The 24437-nt window shown below is 36.3% G+C and overlaps 1 protein-coding gene and 2 long non-coding RNA genes across 9 annotated transcripts in view; all 3 read right to left on the bottom strand.

The window, feature by feature from the left end:
* The window catches only part of LOC122527876 (hexokinase type 2), a 54247-nt gene that overhangs the window by 14484 nt on the left and 15326 nt on the right, over positions 1–24437 (bottom strand). For 3 of the 7 annotated variants that reach the window (XM_043652444.1, XM_043652442.1, XM_043652446.1), the window contains exons 2-7: positions 5617–5779; positions 4697–5052; positions 4153–4252; positions 3387–3741; positions 2170–2440; positions 1164–1844 (exon numbers count right to left, since the gene is read on the bottom strand). In XM_043652444.1, the coding sequence (XP_043508379.1) occupies positions 1767–1844; positions 2170–2440; positions 3387–3741; positions 4153–4252; positions 4697–5052; positions 5617–5779 (1323 nt within the window). In that variant the 3' untranslated portion in view covers positions 1164–1766. Of the gene's footprint in view, positions 1–1163; positions 1845–2169; positions 2441–3386; positions 3742–4152; positions 4253–4696; positions 5053–5616; positions 5780–17746; positions 18145–24437 lie in introns of those variants that run through there. The other 4 variants (XR_006306430.1, XR_006306428.1, XM_043652445.1 and 1 more) reach the window with 4 other exon arrangements.
* LOC122527886 lies at positions 6426–8378 on the bottom strand. The gene is made up of 2 exons (XR_006306431.1): positions 6660–8378; positions 6426–6591 (listed from the first exon to the last, which is right to left on the bottom strand). It is a non-coding gene; the product is annotated as an uncharacterized LOC122527886 (long non-coding RNA).
* On the bottom strand, positions 14530–17632 carry LOC122527889. Its single transcript, XR_006306434.1, has 2 exons — positions 16997–17632; positions 14530–16965 (listed from the first exon to the last, which is right to left on the bottom strand). It is a non-coding gene; the product is annotated as an uncharacterized LOC122527889 (long non-coding RNA).

Below are 24437 nucleotides of genomic sequence, written 5' to 3' on the forward strand. Positions count from 1 at the left end.
ACGTTTATTGTTTCTGCTCCATCGACCTTTGAACTCCAAAGAAATATTCGCCTCTCGACACGAGAGAGTGACGGGAAGACACAGTATCGAGAGTCACGACTCGTGATCAACCTCTCTCATTCATATACGCGCTCATTCACACACTTCTCTTCTATTTCTCTCTCTTTTCTTTTTTTAAATATTTTTTTCTCTCTTTTTTTCTTTTCTTCTTTAATAATGTACGTTGTACAATTTAAGTCGCGACATCGATGCGAACGTGTTCGAGGGATCGTCGTTCTCGAGACATTGCTAGAAAATTGTCGGTGTATACGATCGTCATCGTCGTCATCGTAACAATAAGAGTGACGTATAAATCTAAAAATACTTCAAACGATACTACAACTGTTTTCTTTTTTTCCATTTTTTCCTTTTTCTCTAATAAACTGTTGCAAAACACACTTCCTCTAAATATCTGTCCGCACTATCTCTTCGTCTCTTCGTTTCTTACGTGTTATTCATTTTTTTCCTTTTTTTTTTTTATCTCATCTCGATATTAATATATAATATATAATCTCGTTTTTTTTTTTTTTTTTTGCATACTGAACTTCTTTCACGCATAACGCATTAACCCTCATTTGCTCACTCTTTCTCTCTCTCTCTCTCTCTCTCTCTCTCTCTCTCTCTCGGTTTTACGCATCCAAGTGTCACAGTAAGATCACCGATAGGACAAAGGAACGACAATACAAATAATTTATAAATCGCTCTATGTGAACCACGCTCCATCCCTTGCTTTCTTCTTTATCCTCTTCCCTGAAGATTTTCGGAGCGACATCTTTCGGTGAAACGGAAATGGGGGGCTGGCCTTGCGGGATCGCCGACCAGTCGCCTGTTTTGTGCCTGTTCTGTCAAGAAGGAACACCGGAAATCGACCACCGGTGCGTCGTCGATATATATATATATATATATATATATATATATATATATATATATATATATATATATTTTACGATACGAATACGAAATATATTCCGGAGTTAGGCGCACGCGTGTACCGCCGATAAATTCACGCAGCCTTTCATCCTCGAGAAGCCAAAAAGTAAAGAAAGACGATTATAAATTCTTTCAAATTTTGTTCAAATTCCTTTCATCTAGGCGCACGTGTATTCATTTTTCTTTCACATGTTTCTGACTGCGTATACGTATCTGGCTGCACTTATGGCAGTAATAGGACTTTTTGTGTCACACGTTTTCGTTTTATTCCTTTTATTCGTTTGCAACTCGTGTACAACCGCGTTTCCAGCGAGAACGCTTCGTTATAAATCGCTTTCTTCCCCGATCTAACGTCGTGAATATGCTTCGTAATTACGATTCGTAAGTACTCTCTCCATGTATCGCTGCTTCCACGCATTTCGCGCGTTTAGGCTACGTTTTAGCTCTATGTACAAGTGCGTATATGCAGCTCTCTCTCCCTCTCTCTCTCTTTCGTATTTTCACACTTCACTCATTCTCCACCTTGCTCTCTGTATTCACTCGTTCTTCTACTTGCACATCTCTCTCTCTCTCTCTCTCTCTCTCTCTTTCTCTCGCGCGCGCACAAACTCGCTTTCTTCCTTTAGTTACGTTTAACAACTAGGTATCTTCGACTTCTTCCTCGGCACATACGCGTGACTTCATGCATTTTCTGTGTACGTGTTATTATTAATGGTGTGTCAAATTTGTATTCGTTACTGCGTTACATAACTTAATTTAATCTAAGCTGAGGAGAAGACGCGGCACAGCCGTTGTCTTCACCGGTGCCCGGCAGCCACTGCGGCGACCAGCGCCGCTCCACGACCGCTGCCATCCTCCGAGAGCATTAAATCGAACTGGAAAACAGAAAACAGAATTAATATAAAACAGTGTTTAAGTTTATCGAACGAATTTGTCCAAATCGTCAGATTTGAACCGGACGATAAAAGATAACTGGCGAATCACTCAAAATTTTTTTAAAAATCGATCCCTAAAATTTCAACACGCGTAAATACTTTGCATCGAATGTTTTGCCGTCGAATTGATCGAATATCATCAAAATTCATGTGACTTGGACAAAATTCTTCTCTTTAAGACACCCTGTGGGTGGGATTTTGTTACGTGCACGTTTGTTTATTTCTTTATTCGTCGAGCAGACCCTTTGTACTCTATTAATCTCACCTTGTGATTCTGCAACTGACTTATTTTCTCGGTCATAAGATCGTGGAAATATGGGTGGAATCTGTAGACCGAGCCATCAATTCCGACTGTGACGTTGTCTTCGCCCATTTTGTTCAATAACGTAGCGATCCCAGCGCTGGCCAAATGAGCTGCCCTCCTCGACACTACGGAGCAAACGTACCTGACGTTCTCGCAATCCTGATCACTTACATTTCGTAGCCCCAGTTCGGCTAGTACTTCGCGACAATTCGTGTATTTCCCTTTAGCGTCGCTGAAACGCGCGAAAAGTAAAATTAATGGCAAATACAATATAACAAAACGAATCTTTCAATTCTGTTTATAATTCTATAGTAATTGGGCAAAGAAGTATAAATGAAAGTGATTAATTTCACAGAAATAGCAATATTGTAATATTTATGTTTAAAGTGCAATATAAGAACAAGTATTAGATTTTATCAAAATATATATATATATATACCATTCTCTTGAATGACTAGACTTTGAAAACGCAATTAGAGAAATAAGATCTCGATATCGTGTACGCTTTTTTAATTTTCTCAATAATATTTTCTCATATTATATTCTATTCTGTGAACGCGTGTGAGTTTTCTATAAATGCGTAAAAATTCGAATCTACTGATACTGAACTTATGTCAGAGATGGCTACCTGGCGGCCCGCGAGCCCTTACCCCTACTTTTCTGATCGCTAGCGTTACCCCCTCCACTGCATCTCTCCACTACATTGAAATTTCCCCACTCTCTCATGCACAGCGGGAAAAAAGTGGGGGGAGAAGGACTCGCCAGCCGCCAGTTAGCCACCTCTGGCTTATGTTATTTTGTCTTTGATTTATATTCTTTTACTCGCCGTCAGAGAAAATCGTCTATTAAATTCATAATACTGTCATTACATTTGACGATGGAAATTGTATTAAAATAATTAATTAAAGAGCCCTTTATCATCCTAAGCCATCCATCGTTATTCATTGTACTGAAAGTTACAGAAGAATTCAAAGTAAATAATACTATTACACTACAACAGAAATTACATTAGAATAATTCGTTACGCGATACAATTTTCCTTTATCCTTTTCTTTCCTCTTGCTCGTCAGACTGAAGATTATAGAAAGTCTCCAAGCATTGGAAAGTTAACGAAAGGAACATTACGGGTGCAGAGAACTTTGGAGAGAAAGGCTTTGGCTACGATATTGGCTACTTACTTCTCAATTTCTGAAACGTATTTCGTAAAGAATTTGCCCCGTTTCTTAAGATCGCTGGGGCACTTTCCGCCAAACAGCAGCCCAGCGTTCACCACCTTCTCGAGGACCAGCCTGGTCAATTCTCCCATGTACATGCCGGAGATCATCTTCTCGAACAACTGTTTCGTCGGGTTGATCGAGTTCTCGTCGATGGCGCGGTCGAACTCCGTCAGAATGAAATCGAGAACTCCACCCTCGCCGAACGCACCCCACTCGATGTTGATCAGCATGTACGGTTTCTCCGGCACGTAGTTCCCCGGAATCGCGCACTCCACGTTCTTCGTCTTCTCCACGTAACAAGCGTTGGTGCCAGTCCCTTCAAAGCGAAAAAACGAGATCTTGGAGAAGGTTTTTCACGATGCTTTCACACCCCCGTCGTGAAGAGATACAAACCGAATTTTGAACGATAAAAATGAGAATGTAGCGGGGTCTTTTTCTTTCCTTTTCGAAAGTAACACGTCGAAGATATTTTGGATAATATTTTGAAATCAGTGGCAAATCGTGCATTTCTCTTCTTCGAAAACAAGCTTTAACCTTTAGTATGTTTTACCTACTTAAAACTCTTGGCCAATCTAATAATTAAACGTTCTGTTTGTGTAACAGAATGGCGAAACGCTCAAATGTTAAATAATTCAGACAATGGGGACGTTCGGATATGAAAGATATTTCATTATGATTTACAATTGATAATTGAGGGAAAAAAAATATTTTTTTTTTTTTCACTCACCGACGATCAGTCCAATACGGCAATTTCTGTTTTTCCATGCGCACGACATCAGAGTGCCAGTGGTGTCGTTTAGAATGGCGCACACCTCGATTTTCACGTCCTGCACGATAAATCATAGTTAGCATGGTTTTGCAATTAGCCACGGCCGGTTATGTACGCATGCAACTAAATCGTCCCCGCCATTGTTTTCGACTCTTGCCTCTCATTAACGCGAACGTTGCGAAATCACTGACCAATTTAGAACTTGTCCGTGTTGATTGTTCTGTTTCTTTATACGTAGTCAATCCGTCGCAGGTTAAACATAATCTTTTTTCTTTTTTTTTTTTTAAATAGAATCTCCGTGGGATGGAATTTTACCTCGCAATTCTTTAAAATTGAGTTTCATTCGTAAGTTTAGCAGTTTAAAAGAGACAGTGGCTCGCTCAAGTGAATGTGAATATTTTAATCGTAATGGCGGTTTCATTTTAAAAACACTGTTAACTAATTAACGAGAATGAGAAAGAGATGAATCAAATTAATTACAGAGTGGAGAGAAAGTACTCACGCTTCTTCTCTCGATGGCCTGTTCGAGTAGACCGACCACATCCTCGTCGATCACACCGCTACAATTAAAGCCCTTCGTCCATCTGACTAGATAACCTCTGGTCAACCCTTGTTGATCCAACGGGAAGCTAAACGTAAAACCAAGGGGTAGAACCTGATCCTGAAGGTTCAAATCCTTGACGAACAATGCTAAACACTGGGCTATATGATCGAAGAGTTGTGTACCGGTGCCTAGCATAAGGCTCTGCGGGATGGCGTAGATCTTGCTCTTCATGTCGAAACTCTGGCCCTCGAGGGTGATCAGTAAAACTCTGAAATTCGTTCCGCCCAGATCCAGAGCCAGAAAGTTGCCCTTCTCTGTAAATTAATAATTCCAATTGGGATATTTCAAATAATTAATAATTTAATAATAATTTAATGATAATTTAAATAATAATTTATACTAATTTAATAATTAATAATTAATAATTTTGTCCAGTGTGAAATTCTAGGGCTGATCGAGAGTCAAAAAAATTGATGTTAACAGTATAAATAATAAATAGTTTGCAATTAATACTTTTGGAATATCAGATTTCTAAAAAATGCACTTTTTAAGTAATGTTGTCCAAACTAAAAATCCCCAGGATCGATGAAATTATACATATTACGTTGCTGCAAAGAAAATTTGGTAGTATAAGCTATAGGTTTCCTCGTCATCGACGATTAGAAATACAAGACGTATGGACGTCAGTGAATATTTTAAAACAATTCTGTCGGAAGTAAACATTTCGAGATTGATCGTCGAGAATCAGAGCAGCTGGTTCATAGCAGGTGCAATATTAAACAGACACGATCGTTATTTTCTTCGTTCTTGATTCATTCTGACTCGTTACAATAAATTGACTTCCTATCGATCGTGAGAGTCGTACGGTGTTCTCTTACCGCTGCCATCGGGAAGGTCTTGAACGTAGGTCGGGAAACACTTGACGATTGCATCGTCGTGCGTTGCCTTCGACAAGCCTTTGTTCATCTCATCGTCCAGCTTTTGCATGACCATACGAAGCTGGTCATCGGTAAGGATCAGCTCCTTGCAGATGTCTCGTATCTGTGAAAAACCAAAGTGGAAATTGATCCAACCGAAAAATAGTTTTTGTAGATATTATTCAAGAAAGCGAAATTAGTTGACTATGAGAGAACGTATAGCTAGCTTCAATAACAAATAGAGTATTGATTTGAAGAAGATAGATTTAATAGACTTTTAGAGGCCGAAGTGTATTACAATCACTCGAAAAGTGATTGTAAAAAATTGGATGCTAATATTTGTCCAAATTCATATTTTTATAAATATTATTAGATAAGAAATTAGGTGTCAATTAAATTATGAATTTGAAAAAATTAATTATTAATTAAATTATTAATTTAAAAATTACGAATTTAAAACGATTAATTATTAATTTAAAAAATTACGAATCCCGCTTGAGTAACATTTAATATTCGCGACAGTGTAAACAGTCGCGGATTTCAAGTTAAGTTTTAAAATTGTAATTATAATTATAATTCTCCTTCTGTATTTTAATATCTGAAGTTAATATCGATCAGTTAATAATCCATATATGAAACATAATCAAAGAAAACAAGTTCGTGGAATGATAACGTGTGTACAATAAACTATTATATAACAACAAAAGATATAGATATATGATAGAATATTACATAATACGCATATCATCTGCAGATCTCTTACTGTACCGTTATTTTGAAAATTTTATACATTTTTGTATTTGTCACAATGTCTTCCGCCATTATAATTTCCCGCATGAAAATGCATGAAAATCGCCAATTTAATTACCAAGTAATAAATCCAAGATACGTTTGTTTAGATTAAATACAGATTAAAATGGGCCACTCTGTAAATACCTACAGAAGAAAAATAATGTCGTCGACATTTTAGCTTGTTTAATCGTTAATATTTATATTCCGCGTACGTTTTGCTGGTAGCTCCAATTCCTTGACACATTTAGTCGCCACGCAGAGTCTAGCGTAGAAACTTAGATATAGGTCGGACAGATACATTTCAATCATACGGTTACATTCCTCTCTTCGTTATTCCATCTGTCGGTCAATTCCTCGTTGTCTAACGCGTCTAACCTCGCGTTAAACCATGCTAAGCCTCGAATCTTAAAAATAGGTCGGAGATTTATGTTTTTACTCGTTTGTAGGAAAATAACAAGCTAAGGCTGGGCTAAGTTTCTCTAGAAGATTTGTATTGTTTTTACTTTGACGTTCAATCTACCAGACTTTTAAATTATGGAGGAAGCTTAGCGTAATAAATAAATATACATTGGTGTACCCTAAACTGTATATTTTAATGATGAAGTCTGCCGCTAATATTGCGTCTATAATCGAAGAGAAAGTCCAATTCTGCGTTTTAATACTTACAACGGCGCTCTCATTTGTCAAGAAAGGAAATAATTGTGTATTGCTTCGAGTTAAAAGAATTGAAGATGCGCATTGCCACTCAAGTGTTCACAAGTACCAACTATACTCGTTTCGAAGTTGGAAAAAGTTAAGTAATACCTAGTACAGCAAAGAATCTAGAAAGTTCATATTATAAATACACGTGCAATTGAAAGATTTTATCAACTACAATAAATTTGACATTGTATTGCTGCAGTTCTTCGAATCAGTCTTATTTGCAATTCTTCAAGTTAATTTATATGTTATCAAACTCTACATTTTTCAGACTTAATATCAGACTTAATATAAGACGAAATACCAAGGAATATTGCTCATCATTTAGATTTTTGAAATTTTTATAAATTTAAATACTATTTATAATAAATTACTGCTTAGCCTCCGATGAGCAGACCATAAATTTCAAATTGTATAGATTATTCAATAAAATTAGTATTGTTTAATTTTTAAACAAACGTAATAATAATTGTCCTAATCGTAAGAGTGGGCAAGAGTGATCATACGTTATTTTGAGTATATGAATGTAATTCCTTGAATTTACGATGCCTACATGCTTTTTCTTACGTAAAGGCATTCGCTTTGCTAATTTCGCACATCTTTTTACCACAATTGTAAATTTTTCCCTTGAAATTCTTCGAAGCTGTTGTTGTTCAGTCTAAAAATAAAATTTTAATACTTTAGTTAGCTTTAACGACGTAGATAAAGTATTTTATGTAAAGAATGACGATTAAATTAAAATGGACAGATAGACACGCAGTAAAACCTTGTCAAAGTTTTCAAATTCATTCTTCACCAATTTTTTTTTTTTTTTGTTTCAACGTCGTTTTGAAATTGTAATTTTTAAATACGATCTTTTGTTCAAAAACCTTAGAGCGCGGCTATTTCAAATAAATAAATATTTTACTTGTGAATATCTTTTGTGACACTGAAATTTCACTTAATTCTATTTAAGTTATAATTACAATATTTTCTTCTCAAAAAATTGTACGAAGATGTTTATTTTACCGAAAATACGAAGAATGCTCCGAATTTTTGAATGGAACTATATACAGGATGATTCATATAACTTGCACACCTAAGATAACTTTTAAATTATGCGTCTAATGAAAAATTGTTTCATACAAAAGTTGTATGGAAGGTAAAGTATCAATTTTTGTACGGTTCGATTAAAAAAAAAAAAAATGAAAACAAACTTGGAAATTTCGAAACTCCTCAACGCACACAAAAAATTGATACACCGTGTTTTCCCTCTTTTAAAACCATACAACTTTTGTATGAAACAACTTTTTCATTAGACGCATAATTTAAAAGTTATCTCAGGTGTGCAAGTTACGTGAATCAACCTGTACCTATTCAACTTCGTCGAACAATTGAAATTCATTTATACTGGTCATATAATATTCACGACTAGAACGAGCTGAATTTGTTTTATTTATGTGACAAACTGAACATTCTTTTTTTGCGCAGAGAGCTCGTCAGTCGATCAAATGATCGTATATCTGTTTTATATTTTATTCTCTCTGTATTTTGTATCTTACTTTCTCTGTATTTTACATATTTCGGTATGAATATCTCTAATATTTGTAATAAAGTATGTCCACGGTATTATTTCATATTCGTAGAGAACGAGAGAGAAGTAAATATTCATTTGACGTCGAACTTGCAGAACACGAAATTTTTCAAGCGTGAAATATCAGCAGATAAAGTTGTTCAATTACATAATCTTTCAATTAATCGATCAGAGATAACCTATAACGTAAGAAGAGCAACGAGCAAAAGCTACTGATCGAAAAATTGCTGGAGTCTAATTTTTATCATAGATATTTCTTTTTTTTTTTTTTTCTTTCATCATCGTCGTGACGATTTGTGACGCAATATTAGCGCCGCGCGAGCGTTAATTACATATTAATGTGCACGGTGATATTCATTTATTACATTCGTGCATTTATTTATTCATGCATTTCTTTAGTCGCTTATTATTTCAACCTTTATACTTTTCGAATACTTGAATTCGTGGAATTCTCTCACGAAATTGTATCTTATTAATTCTTGAATCGGAAACTATTCGGTTGTAACGGTGACAAGTCCTTCTTCGTGGCTCTTTTAGTGAAAATTTTGCTCAACTATATAGAATTACTAGAGGAATTCTTTCACAATTTTTTTTATACAGATTTTATAAATTATAGCCTTGTTTATTGCTGAATATTGTACTGAATGAAATTTATAATTGCATTCCTAGAGATTTAAATGATTTTTCATTATATCTAATACATTTATTTATTATAATAGTTATATGATATGTAATATATTATATGTGTATATATATTACTATATAATCAATCTATTTATATTACCTTTCTTAATAAGTTTGAAAAGATTTTCTTCTAAGCCCAATTTAATTAAACTATTTTAAAATAAACTAGTAACTTAAGCAGAATTACTTATAACAATTCATATGTTATAGTTTGTGTAACAATAATATAACAATCATTTAACACGTTGATCATTGACGATCGATATTTCTATTCCTATAGATATTTCAGTATGAATATCGCTGATAAAAAAAAAAACAAAAAATATTAAATGACCTGAACAACAAGATAATGAAATAGAATAAAAAAATGTCTTTCTACCACGCAATATTTTACAGAAAGAAAATGTTTGACAATATCCCGAATATCAATTTTTCTCAAGTTTTAAGTCAAGCAATTAAATCCCATATAATCTTGAAAGGTTCCATAGTTCAGTAAGAGTATTAATCAACGAAAAGTACATTGTGCGACGTTATTGTGGAATTTTAATGTCAAAGTGAAATTAGTTAGCGTTCACCGAAGAAAGTTGCACAGAGATTCTAAATCAAGTTCTGGTTCGAGTCGAGTCAACTTGACCTAACCTTCACCTCTCTCATCGATTTTCGTCGATTTCCATCAATCTCTCTCCTCCGAACGATGGAAAAGCACGGATAAAAGGGATGGAACGGCGAACGATTTGGGTCGTGACACGTTGACACGGTGTTCGAGGGATCGATAATCGCGCTGTAAACATCTTCTCGCACGTGAAAGCATCTCTGCGTGCGGACTTGCTCTTCCGATTCCGATCGGCCTTGGCCGATTTTACGTCAATGTGGCGACGAACGTCGTCGTCTTCGTCATCGTCGTTAAAACGGCTTTCCACGTGATTCGTCGCTTAATCCACCGCAGCTGCACGTTCTTTCTCTCCGTCGCCGCTTCGTGAACGATCGATCGAAGATCAAGCGAATAAATATCAGCCAGCTACAGCTATCGTCCTCGAGTCAATCAAATTTGCATCAGGTTGTTGCAAGATGAAACGACGAAGGCCGTAATGCACGATGGCGAAACAAAAGTTTCAGACGATTGGCAACATTTGGAAAATTTTCTCTAACGTTAGTAATTTTACTAACTGTTACGATACATCCATTTTTCTACAATTGACTAATATATTTCATGTTTGAAAAAAACCAACATTCCATTGTGGATTTGTTCAAACACACGTACATACTGAAGAGTAAAAGTCTTTCGTGCTATTCTTTTCGGAATAATTGGAGCGCAGGTGACAGTGACATTTAACGTTTGACAATTTTTGACGATTAATTTGGAAAAATTATTCAAATCTGTCCTAGTCCTTAAAGACCCTCCGACCATTTACTGGATTTATGTATATAAACTTCCTGTCTCGTGATATCGATATGATTACAGTTTCGAATTGAAAGAAAGTAAAAAATGAATTCATAAAGTTCAATTTCATTTAATTGAAGATTAATATCTTTACACGTGGAAAGTCGTTAAATACAGGGATACCGAATTCAAACAACTTGACCAACACGATGAAGGTTAATTTTCTCCAATCACTATCGTCGCTAGACCGCGGATTTTAAACGTGCAAACAACGCGCACGATATGACGAAAGAAAATATAATGCCGTCCAAAATTCAGCGTTCGTTGCAAACATGAAAGCCTCTATTTTGATATACCGGTTCTCTAATAATATAAATTTGCACAAACGTTTAAAGTCTAATGATTACCTTCTCGGATAATTGGGTTAATTATCGCGCTATATATAGAAGAATGCTGCAGCGAATTGGTTATTATTCATTTATTGGTAATTTACGCATTTAGGTATTTCTTTCTCTCGATGTAAAATTCCCACTAAAAAATATACATTTCACATTGAATCTTCGTTTAAATTATTGTGACTCGCGATGGCTTTACTCTTCGTTGTTGGTTTGAAAAGAACTTCCCCGATGTTATAAAGAGCCAACTACGTTTGTTCTGGCATACCTCAGATACTGCGGTGAACAATTCCCTCAAGTCCAAAGTCATTAGTTCGTCTCTGAACTTTCTACATTAATATCTAAATATAACTTGTTATGATACCTCTTTGAACATCAACCTGAAATCTCTTTGAGATATATTTGGATGCGGCGATCTATTTTCGCTGTAATCTTTAGGGATCTGTCGCTTTTTAATCTGTTGTAACAGGATCCAACTTTTTTTTTTCTCAAGTCTGCAATTGTCTACGAGTTGTCTCGGATTTTTCGACGATAGTTTCTTTTCTTCTTCCTCTGTTTTCAGCATAGATCTAGCTACCTTTATCCGTGTCACTTAAATTTAAGTTACAATTGTCACAAATGCGGATTCTTATGCGGTCTCATATTTTTATAAAATGAAACGAAATGAAATGCACACCCTCTGAATAAACGTGAGAAATTGCAATGAAAATCTCTCATAAAAGAGAGCCTCTTCCTTCCCCTGTAATCTGTGTAACGATAATTATTTAATTTTTAAGTTTAAGACAGATAAATCTTGTTACTTGATATGTACAGTTTGTATTTTGAGCCGCGTTTAATAGCAGATTTATCTTTAAAATTACGTTGTTTAAGTGTCCTTTCAACGAAAAATATTGTAAGAATTTGCTAGGTGTTCATTCATTGCGTGAGAAATAACAGAAAATATCAATGAATGAACAACCGTTCGAAATTCATCTAATCCTCAAGAAATTCAGAGTTATCAAGCTCCTACTATTGAAAAAGTAGCCAGATAATTGAGGATTACTACACTACCTTACCGTGCGATCTATCGAAGGGCCACTTGTAGATAATAACACTGACATGTATAAACATTGTCGAATCTTTTGACGATACTAGGCAGTTTTCATCCTCGAGACAAATACCTTAATGCTTGCTATTATTGTTTAACTTTATTATATTTTACAGCAATATCTTAACGTGAAATTAATAATGCGTGATTAAAATAAATATTATCGAAATTTGATGATAGAGTCATCGTAATCGTACGAAGTTAAATCCAATTGAAAAATTGTACGAGTGGGACAGAAAAAAATAGGAGAAACGTGTTCTAAATAAAAGAAAGACTCATGAAATTAAAAGAAATTTGGAGAGAATTATTAAAAGGATAAATAATGAAAATATCTCTGATAACTCGCATCTATTGTCACACGAGACAAATACATGTATTAAAAAAAAGAAAACTGATATTAATTTTATTTAAAAAACAGTATCAATTGCTTGATTAATTATTATTAATTTGTATATATTAATTATTAATTGTTAAATAATTCTTCAATATATAATTTGCACTATATACACCTTTAATATATATTAATATATACAAATTAATGTATACACCTTTCCATTATAAAAATTGGACACGCGTCAGTTTTATTACGTAATACAGGTCACTTCTAACACCTGATGATGATAATCAGATCTTAATTTTATTAATTGATCGAATGATTTATGGACGAGCGTGCAAAACCACGTGTAAAAACAGTTATTTTCATTTGCATATCACACGAATCAATGATCTGCAATGATTACTCCATTGAAAATTTTCTACCATCGCGTACATATTTCATATGGCTACACGATACGAAGTTAGATTACTAATTTGCGAAAAGTACGATATCACGTGATTCCGCATATTTACCGCGCACGATTAGAAGAGTAATAAATCATTGTGTCGGACAAGGAGTCTATGAATTTGTTAAACATACCCGAAATAATTCATCTTTAAAAATGTATATCTGACAAGCACATAAATTTCAACTGTAGCGTATAATATAAAATCTATTATTATCCAAATAATATATTTCAGAAATAATGAATTGAATGATACATATTATACATATTATATAGTACATATATAATATATACATGTATTAATAATATAATATATTATTTGGCTAGATATTATTCGAAATAACAACAGACGTGCGTTAATTTATTTGATTTTTTTCTAGATTGCTATTTAACTATCAAACGAAATAATTTTTTTCATTTTGTACTTTATTTTGTACTTGAATAAATTTTTATTCGAATAATTTTCTTGTATGTCGGCATTGTCAACTCCTCAGTCTTGTCTGATTAATAATCAAACTTGATTATTATTTAAAAACTAATTATTTGACTCTCACGCTACATAATGTTACTTTATTTGTTATTCCTACAATAACAATAATAAGTTAACAAGTTAATATGTTATTCCAAATAAAATCGGGCCCGAGCCTGATACGATGACAATGAGTAATTCACTGTTGACATTCCAGTTTCGTAAAGAATACCGCGTGAATTATTGCAAGAAATTCTCAAGGGCAATTTGCAGCATGAATCAACAAGACACTTGTCAGAGAAAATTTTCACGTATATATTATTACGTGTGTTACGTAAAACCTATTGAAATTTCATTACCACATTGTTCATAAGACCACTACTGCGATTATAATAATCAAATTTGAAATCACTTTTCAAAAAAATATTTTTATTCAATTAACGATCGAAACTCGACACATATTTGTTCTAGAACGAATTGTCCAGTTACGCAACGCTCCCACTCTATGTTCGTTTCAAATTTGATCAGCATCGTATATCACCAACATAATCGAATCTTACCACAGTGCTAATGAAACTATAAACACATTCACAGAAAGTCTCTACGAATCTTCGAAACATTTGAAATTCGCGCCAATTTCGTATACCGCTTCCCGCTTCCTTTTTCCACGGGTATGGCATTGATCTGGCAGTGACGTCACCGACACACCCGCCAGCCAGCCAATAGGACTGTTTTATGAATGAATGCTATAGTACATGCAATGCGCCGCATGCACGCTACAGGAAGAACGTCCAAAGGCCAATGCACAGTGATTCGTGCAAATGCACGTGGTAGTAAAACCCATCAAGCACGTATCGTGCGAACGTTTTTTTTTTTTCCTTTTTTTTCTTCTTACATACATAGTTCGCGTTTATGCAATACTTTCGTATGCAAATGCGTGCCGAGACATTGAAACTGCTTCCATCGAGAAAGAACGAAGCATTAACGTTCTTTTCCTCATCGAGATCTTATCTATCCTCATTCACGCGTCCATGCTAATTATCTCTTCTTCTCTCTCCCTTTTTTTTTTTTTTTTAAACGCTTCGTACTATGGAGTAACGTCTCGACGCACATACTGCCCGCCTTATACTAATTAAGGAGTTAACGTCTCAATTTTGTAATTTTTTTCTTTTTTTTCCCAATCAGACGTTCCTCTAATGGGAACGAAATTCCAAAAATTTGCTCATCGTGTCAGCCGAAATCAACTTTATAACTGTACGAAATTTCAACTTTGCCGACATTTAATATTGTGAATGTCAGTTATCGAAGTATTTAACATTTTAGATTGTCGTTTGGTCCTTAAATCGATAAGGTGTATCTGCTAATTTTCGCTCTGAAGATCAAGTCACCGCTGCCAGCTAGCACAAAAATAGTTTGTGTCTACCCGTACATTGACTGAAGAAAACCGCCACCATATTGAAAACTATCGATGGTACAACTGTTCGCATACATTTCGGACATTGTACCCGTGACATCAATGTCTGAGAGTCTCCGGAAGTCTTTAAAAACTGTCTCCTGACAGTCACGTCTCTGTTCGAATTAACACGGCCAATTTTTATCAGAAACGAACCTTATATCTCACGTTGCAAATCGACTCTGTTCGTATATAGCGGCTATATCTGGCCTGCGTATCACACGTCGCATACCCAGAGTGTCAAGGCCACAGTGCCGGACGAAAACATTTCTCCAAAGCGCGACGACCTCTTTCACCGCAGAAACACGGCTCAAGAACGTTGTCGTCGTTTGCGATCTTTTCACGAAGGAAACCGGGATCGTTAGACGTGCATCGACGCAACACGTTGCATAATCGAAAAATTTTCATTGTCGAACGAACACGTTCCAGCTGGCCTCGTCATTCTCTAATCTCTTCTCAGATTTTTTCGTAATCTAGATATTTGAACTCTAGTTCGATTCACGAGGCATAATAGTAAGAATGGGCCGAGATTTTACTTTGTTCTTGAAACCGACTCTTTCGAGAGGATCTTAGCGTTACATTAGGTGGAAACGATATAGTGCGGTCGTAAATTGAGGTAAGAAGTGACTACTATTGAAACGTGGCTGTATCAGGACCGTATACCTTTTTCTTTTTTTTTTTTTTTTTTTTTTTTTTTTTTTTTGTAGAAGCTCCGCTTCGCGAATTAATGTTTTACTAAAACCGTTTTAATAAAAAGTATATATTGTATATACGTTTCTATTACATTCAATAGCAATTGTAAAATTTTCTGTCTATCCATACAATATTGCAAACGACACGGTCTTTGCATATCTGAAATTATTTAAATCTTCGTTAATTTTTTTTTTTTGTCGACATTACGTTAACTGGATCGAGATCTAATTGTACAGGGTAGCACAAGTTGATCACCTCGAATCTACTTCTCATGTATACGTTGTATGAAAACAATTCCTACACAAAAGTCGTACGGTTTGAATTCTTTTTTTTTTTAATAAATCGAAGATTTTAAAGTCGTTTCCACTTTTTTAAATGGAATGACACATCTTTTGTTTCGTGTGAGCATTCTTACGTCCATACCGCGTAGACTTTATAAAATTAACGTTCAAACATCTTCTAAACCTATGATTTTTCGACGTGTGTACGTATTTTATACAAAATATCGAGCTGCATCGATTAATGGATCGAAAACATACATCATTCCATTGTGGGCAAAATGGAGACTTTGAAATGCTCCGAAACGCCTCGACCTATAACAAAATAATACACGCGTTACATAACGTGCGCCCCTCTAAACCTGTGTGCAACTTTTTGTATAAAAAGTTTCTATCGCGCGACGCATATCTTAGGAGTTGCTCAAGGTGATCGGGTTACGCGGATCACCCTGTATATCGAGAATAAATTTCGTCTCTCTGTCGAGTAACTGCAAATGCAATTGATATACGAATGTGCGTCACATTTGCTTCATGCATGATAGTAGAAAGACACGAGCAATTTCAATTTCATTTTCATTTCACTTTTCTAGAAAAGATTTTCCAAAACGTACGCTGTCTCCGGAACAACTCGATTCTCGGCTGATCAACGAAACGCGAGTGTAGCAACATAAATCGTAAAACTTCATTCAATGAAATTCTTTGACCAAGCAAACTTCTGCCCGTCGAGTTCTATTTGAACTGCAAGTCCTGTTATCTGAATAAATAATATTCTGAATATCAACCGCACACTGCGAGGATTTTTTCACCGCTTATTGTATCGGTAAAGTCGTTTGAACAAATCGAATGAAGTGGAGCCAGCTTATCGTCTCCCGTTTATTCAGAGTTGTGAAATATTTAACGACTTATCTTTTCCGGCACACGGTACGTGGCACAGGTATCAGAATCGCGTGCATTTATCGATCCTGGATGCACACGTTGCACTAGGCGGGTAACATTGAGCGTGCTACTTTCCCTTTTTTCTTTCCTCCTCTCTCTCCCCTCTGCCCCTCCTCCACCCCTCGACGTACGATCATTATAATCGATAACAACGGGGGCACCGTGTTGTCACGTTCCTGAGGCACACTCCGTGAAAACGCGGCACTCGATAATAGCCGACGGCGGTCCGAACCTCTCGGCAAACTCGTTTTCACACCCTGCGACTCGCAAGTGACAGGCAACCGGCGTTGTCTATCGGTCGAGCAGACGCTTCGCAGTTTCGTAAATACGACGATGTGAAAAATTGCGTTTGCATCTCGGGTACACGATCGAGTACACGTACGTTCTTTTCTTTCTTTTTCTTTTTTTCTTTTTTTTTTTTTTTCTATCACCCACCGGTGCCCGAACGTCGATCACGAACGTCGCGAACATTTTACGTAATCCGGCACTACGTTTGCTTATTGAACGGACCAGACGGATCGGCGAGACAGACAGACGATCTTTCGTCGTCCCGCTCGTCAACTGACACGCGCGTACCAAAGGGTTAACCTCAACTCATCCCCCGAGTCGCCGAGTTCGCTACGATCCCGAAAGTAAGTCACGTACGAGAGAGTGACTCGTTCGAAAAACATACACGCACGATTCTTTCTCCTTTGCTGCGTATATTTTCGTATATATACATAAACGACAGCCGTCGCGAAGAGAGAAAAAAAAAAAAGACGTACACGTTCAAAGGAATCGCCATCGATCGACGCGAAAAACCGGCCCCGCGTCTTCCGTTACACGAGCCACTATCTCCTCCATCGCGAACGACGTTCGTCTTGGCTCACCTCCTGTTTGATCATGTCACTCGAGGATAACGTCGACGTTTTCATTGCCCGCCCCCTCGTTGCTGCACCCCGAGCTGCACGACGGCCCTCGAGCTAGCTTCGTGTCCGGAGTACGCGTGTTTTTTCGGAGCACGGTTCCGCACGATGTTGAACTGGAGAAAGCACACAATTGGGAGGGAAGAAACTGTCGCACACACTCGTGATATGTACAAATTCGAGAAATCGCCGCGCGAATCCGGTTCTCTCCTCTCTCTCTTTTTCGACGGACACGAGTCGTTCGTGCACGCGCGTCCGCGGTAACTACGTGTACACGTTCGCGTTCGAATAGCCACGTACGATTTGTCGTTTACCAGCGTGCCCCACGAGTTTTATATCGCGACTACTGGCACGAACGCGCCTGTTCCACGCGCGTACCTACACTTCCATGGACGAACGTGCTGGACGAAGTGGCGGGGAGAAAAGAGGCCATCAAGGAGACCGACGATTCAGTGACGGACGCGTCGGGACTCCCCGTCCGGCCATTCAGAAAATTCTTTTTCTTCTCGTCGCTGTCCATTCGTCCATCCAGATCTATATAATCTCTCAGTCGCGCGTGTATTTGTCAAGTGAATGACAGCAAAATTGGTTCGATGCTTTTCAGAATGTTGAATGCTTTTGAAAACATTCGAAAAATTGGCACCTCCGAGTGCTGAAAGCTGCCGAACAAACATATTAAACATTTAACATACCCTCTGAACCTCCGGAAATGAATAAGTTTTATTTTGCACGATCATACTTCAGTGCCGATTAATTAATCAATTAACATCGACACGTGACACTGTCGGCAAACGGTTTAACACAGATTAAAATGCCCGCCATTTGCAAACAGTTGCCGACGGTCGTTCTAACCTTTATTCAAACAGTGTAACGGCCGTTTCACAAAGAGATTTCATTATTTCGTTTCTTAGAGAAGAAAATTAACCTTCGTCTCTGACAGAAGTCCCCTGACAACAAAAATCGATGCAATTCTCGCGATACGATTTCAACCGATCGAAAGTATTTGTCACGCTTGTGAAATTTACAAGATTTCCCTGTAATCGCAATCGTTTCCCTCCCCGCAATCTGAAATTCGTATCTCTCGTTTCCGCGATAGATTTAAATCGATTGCGAAAGCGGTGCTGGCTCTTGCGTCAATCGATGCGTCGGGTTCTCGGGCGCGCGATACGACACTGTCGCGGAAAGACACGTTGGTGGGGATGGCGGGACAGCGGTGGGGGGCGAGATAGGGGTAGAAGTTTCCCCTCGTTCGCACACTTCGTCGTGACCGGAACACTATCGGTGAATGTGCCGTGCGCGAGATGGAGGCTCGTCCTCCCAAGGGCAGAGAGGTCATCCGATTCCGCGCCTACAAATTCGACGAAATGATTGCGTCACTTGATCGCGGGACACCTCTCCGTTACGCTAAAAACCTGCAAATTTGCATCTTCCGCGCCTTGTCGTTAATTAATTGCTAATCATCTTTCCGTCGGAGAGTGATCCTCTGCTTTCCTCAAGCACAATGCAATCTTGAACGTAAAATAATGATCTTTCTCTAATCTTGAGAGAAATTCGTTTCCAAAAGTTCTTTTTCTCGCGACGATTAAAATTTGCAGTTAACTCGTGAAATTCACAGGATACATTTTCGTTTCGGCGTAACGGAATCATCACGACTGATTCCCTTTTGATCATCTTTTTAATTTGGGATTCCTGGGATTGCGTTTATTTCCAGCCTCGATGCCTTCCAATGAGTGTTATCATCCTGCTGTCTTTCGTTATTTACTACAAATGAAATACCTCAAATCGTAAAACGATCAAACGGACTATTTACAAGAATATAAACGTCACGTTGTTTAAGAATCGATAGCGTTGACTTATTATAGCAATAATGACCGTGCGCCTTACTCAAGGAAAAGTTTATTCCTTTTAAAAATGTTTCCCCTTCCATTGTTCGTTTCTTTATCGTGGAGTTTTCACGCGTTCCGACGGAAATCGATAGCGAAACGAGCAGCGATGATTACAACAAATTTCAAACATGTCTGTTCGCTGCACTAGCCTCTAAGTCGAGATTACGCAAGCGATAACACGTGCAACGTTTCTAAGACACCCGTATTAAAAACTCGAAACGTGCGAAGATCCACTCGAGTCTCGTCCTCGATGAATCAACGTTTTCGCAAGTGGCTCGATAGAGTTCGATCGCGTTTTATTCAATAATATTTCTGCGCCGACGCGTTCCTATTTAATAAAACTTTGCTATCTTTTGACTGATTCGGTAATTGTTTCCACCATTGTATTAACCATTTTGTATTCCTCCAATCAATTGAAAAACAACTCGAGTTTAAACAAAATGAAGTAAAGTAGTTTAGTTCTTATTAATATGCATTATTCTCCGGCAAAGTATAATATTATATCAGACGTGTTCTGAAAATATTGTAAATCTTTCTTGCTTGCAAAAATTAGATAATCTTGGCGAAATTAAACGTTAATAAAGCGTTTCTTCCATCGAATAAAACTCATTGATCTTTCTTTATCTGCATAAAAATCATTTCGTGTCTTTCGTTTGATTTAATAATACTTCTACACGGTATTAAACGTTGTAACGCGTTTCGTTTGTCGAACTCTATGTTGATCTTTTCCTTTGTTTCACAAATCGAAACAATCGTTTCACGTCCATCGCGTTTATTCTTCATCGCGGTAACATTATACAGTTTCGCAACGAAGACGACGCAATTCGCTCGTTTAATTTTTCAGTCAATTTATGTTTCATTACACTGATATCATGTGGCTGGTAACAAATGGAGTAACATATCTCATTCCGCTCTTTCATTGCGAATCTTGACGATACAAACACTGTCTACATCTTGCCTTTATCCTTCAGAGATATCGTTTCTGTCAGATACGCGATATCCGATATACAACTTCCGTTTCTTACATATCTACGCTCAAAAAACAAACAGTTCTCTTATTTTCATGTCATTTCGTTTCACAGCTGGAATTTTATTCGCACGTTTAGGGCTACAAATGACGTTGCAAAATGATGTGTTTGTAGTTTAATTCCTATTTTCTCAATTATATTTTATACGTTGCATTTATATCTATGAATTTTCTTGGACTACGGTTCGTAGATGTCTATTTCGCACGTTCATTTATCAAGCATTTTTCACCATGAAAGTGAAAATTCGACGAGAAATTTCGCATGATGAAATTTGAAGCATGATTTGAGTTTTCAGTTGCCACAATTGAACGTACGTGCAAAGCACCAAGGATTTCGTCAGACGATTATTCCACGATCGATAATGCTTTCTTACCAAAGAAACCGGGTAAATGATATTGATCTTTTTTTTTTTGATATTTTCTCCTCACACTATAAAAATATCCTCTTTCTATGAAACGCGTGCCGCGCTCCACGAACATAAAATTGTTGTTTATCTTCTTAGCAAATCGTTAGACGAGGATTAATAATATTTGTGAAGTACTGTTATGTAATAAAAATGTGCGACACTTCGGCTCGCAAGACACTACAAAAACAAGTTGTTTCATTGTGAAAGTCTTGCAACGTTATCAGCCAATTTCCTGTGATTAATGATATCGTTTCCAGACATACGAAATAATTAATCAGCTGAAACCCGCTTATCAATGAGCAATTGATTTGTTACGAGTAGACATAATTCGCACATACGAGCTGCTCGACAAAGTCCAATGATACAATATTCTAAAATATTCTCAAATTCAACAAAAGCTTAAGCTTGACAATTTAAATGAAAATAAATAGACGAAAGTATTTGCAAATTTTCAACAAGATGTTTCTCGTCTTCTCTGGTCAGTCAAATTTCTACAAAAAGAAGAAAAAGGAATCGCGAGATAATCTTTCTCTATTTTCAAAGAATTTTCCTTCGTAACCAAAATTCATTTTTAAGCGGAATATCCTTTGATGAGTGGGTAAACTGATTCTCTCTTTCAAACCGGTTCCAAAAATCCCTCCGTGCTTCCGTTTTAGCGAGGAAATATCTCACCGCTCGAATAATCGCGCGCCGAAAGATCTGCTTCCGTACAACCGGAAGCGGATCTAGTGAAATGCGATTGCGCAGCGTTGGTAAACAGTCGAACAAACCAATAGCCAGTGGCCGTGTGAAATTCCATGGTCGAATTCTGAAAAATTTCGATATTCAAATTTCTTCGTCGTGTCGAAGCCACTTATGCCAAGTTTGAGGAATGAGAAATGCACGTATGAACGTGTACAAAATATCCAAAGTAAGATATTTATTGTGAAAATACGTAGAAATTTATTCCTTGTATTCTGTACTCGCTATATAACCATATTTTATGTATGTTAACCATAAAACCATAAATGTTTTGTGTATTTTTGTATAAATTGAAAATATCACAAAGCAATTTCTGTAATCGTTGGACTCCTGATCTCCAGTTGTACAAAATCACACAAGTAGAATTTTACTTCAATTATATGAGTTACTCGACAAAATCATGCAAGTAGTATTGTACGTATATAGTATATTGTACGGTAAAACTGTGTTTGATAAATTTCTAGTTTATCTAGTTTATTAATTTTTCCAATTTTGGTTATTTCGTGATAAGATTTTTCCTTATCGAGCGGATTTTCATTTCATTTGAGTACGTTTGATTACGTTTGAATACGTTACGTAATATTAATCGGGCATTTAGTTGAAATAAAAGTAGTTTACAGTAGGGTGGGCCAAAAATCACTTCCTAAACTAAAATCCGCAATGTTTTTATTAATTTGCCAACGCTTTAAAATGAATGATAAGAAAATCATATTTGGACTTAAATTTAGTTTAAAATTAATGAAATTAGTGTTTTTTTTTTTTTTTTTTTTCTTACATTTCAACGTTTCGTTAGAAGAAATAGGCGGGGAGAAACTTTTGGCCCTTATTTTAATATATTTCTACGCTTCCGCTCTCGTCGTTCGTGCAATCGATCACGTTCTATCGAAACGCGCGCGTTTAGGCGAGCTCGCGCGTGTGATTGCTCGAGAATGAAATTTTAAGGGATGACGCAACCAGTCAGCTGGCTTCGAAGTGAGGAAGCGAACGTGAATCGTGCGATTGGTCGATCGCGAGGGCTCGTTCGGTGGATCCCTCGTGCTCTGACGTCACCGACTTTCAAGGAACGGAAATACAGACGTAATATCCGTGCAAGGACACGCAACTTTTCAATAGCAATCTAGATCATGAAAAATCTCACACGGAAGAAAGACGTATATGAAGTGAAAACTCTTTGAAGCTATAATTGATTACAGAAAATTTTGTAAAACGACAGTCGCCGATTAGCATCGCAGATAGAAATTGTTACGTTTAAATTTCATTTCCTTCACAAGTATAAATTTATTGGGATTTGCCGAATCATGTCGATAAGGCTTCATCGGTTTATTTTTTAATTGGCCAGAAAAAAATTCCTCTCGCGATAAAAGGATTAAAACTCGAAAAGTTCAGCTGATACTCGTAATCTCTTCTTTGAACGCATTGTCGATAGAGATAATTTCGTCGATGTAAACGATAAAATACAACCGTATCGTTTATTCTCGAACAAACAATTGAAGATCTTTGTCAATTAAATTCAATTTGGAATTTCATTAGCGAATAAAAATAGATTGAAACGAGATTGTGAAAGTGAAGTATGATCTACCTTTCAGACGAAATTTAATCATGTATTTTATATATGTATATATACTCTTTTATAATATATATTTCTTCGAAAACATTTCTTTTTAGAAATTAAAAATTGAAAATATTGTCAAATTGTTTTGCTTTCTCAAATTCAATGAAAATTTTTCTAGTAAAAATATGAAATATAAAATGAATTTTATGAGAACGTAATGATTATCTTCATACTAATTTATTAAAGAAAATTTTCTAATGAAAATATAATATAAAAATAATTTCAATAATATGAAAATTTAAAATACTTATAAGAAAGAAATCTTGCAAGAGTGTAATTCATGTTAATATTTATTTAATACGAATTTAAATTCTTTTCCAACTACTCTTCAAACCTTCCAATTTAATTATAATTACTTTAATTGGAATAATTATATTTAATTATCTTGATGGTAAGATCGAAACAAAAATTTTCCTGATTACGTTGATTTTAATGGATTTTTCCCCCGATAGCAACTCGATATTACCGAGATGATTACTGGCGCTTAATGATAATTTTACAAACGATACTCAATGTTCAACCTTCCGAGAATTAAACGACGAAGGATTTCATCTTTGAAACAAAGATTTCGTCATCAACCGCGGAAGAACGTGATCCCTCAACCGAAACGTGTGTGCTCTCACGCAGCTACTCGTTCTTTGCACACATGAGCACTCTTTGAATCTATTTTCTGAGCCATTTTTATATTATTGTATTCTGACTTGATTAAAACGTTGACATTTTATTCCGTACTCGGCAGACTTGTTCTAGGTTTAATTAAAATTTTTAGTAAAGAGAAATGTTGCAGGAGTGGTGTCGAGTCGCATCAAAGCTGTTTTATTTTTGATCGATTATGCAGTGGGGTGCAAAATTGAGTCAATAACAAAAATTTTTAAGAAAAATATTTTCCATTGTTAAATAAAGTATAAAAACATGAAAATAAACTTAACCATCTGATTCTTTGTAGTTTTAGGAAACTGAAGCTATTTTTTAACTTTTAAGA

Source organism: Frieseomelitta varia, unplaced genomic scaffold (assembly GCF_011392965.1).
Source record: "Frieseomelitta varia isolate USP_RPSP 00005682 unplaced genomic scaffold, Fvar_1.2 scaffold_236, whole genome shotgun sequence".
Taxonomy (NCBI): Eukaryota; Metazoa; Arthropoda; class Insecta; order Hymenoptera; family Apidae; genus Frieseomelitta; species Frieseomelitta varia.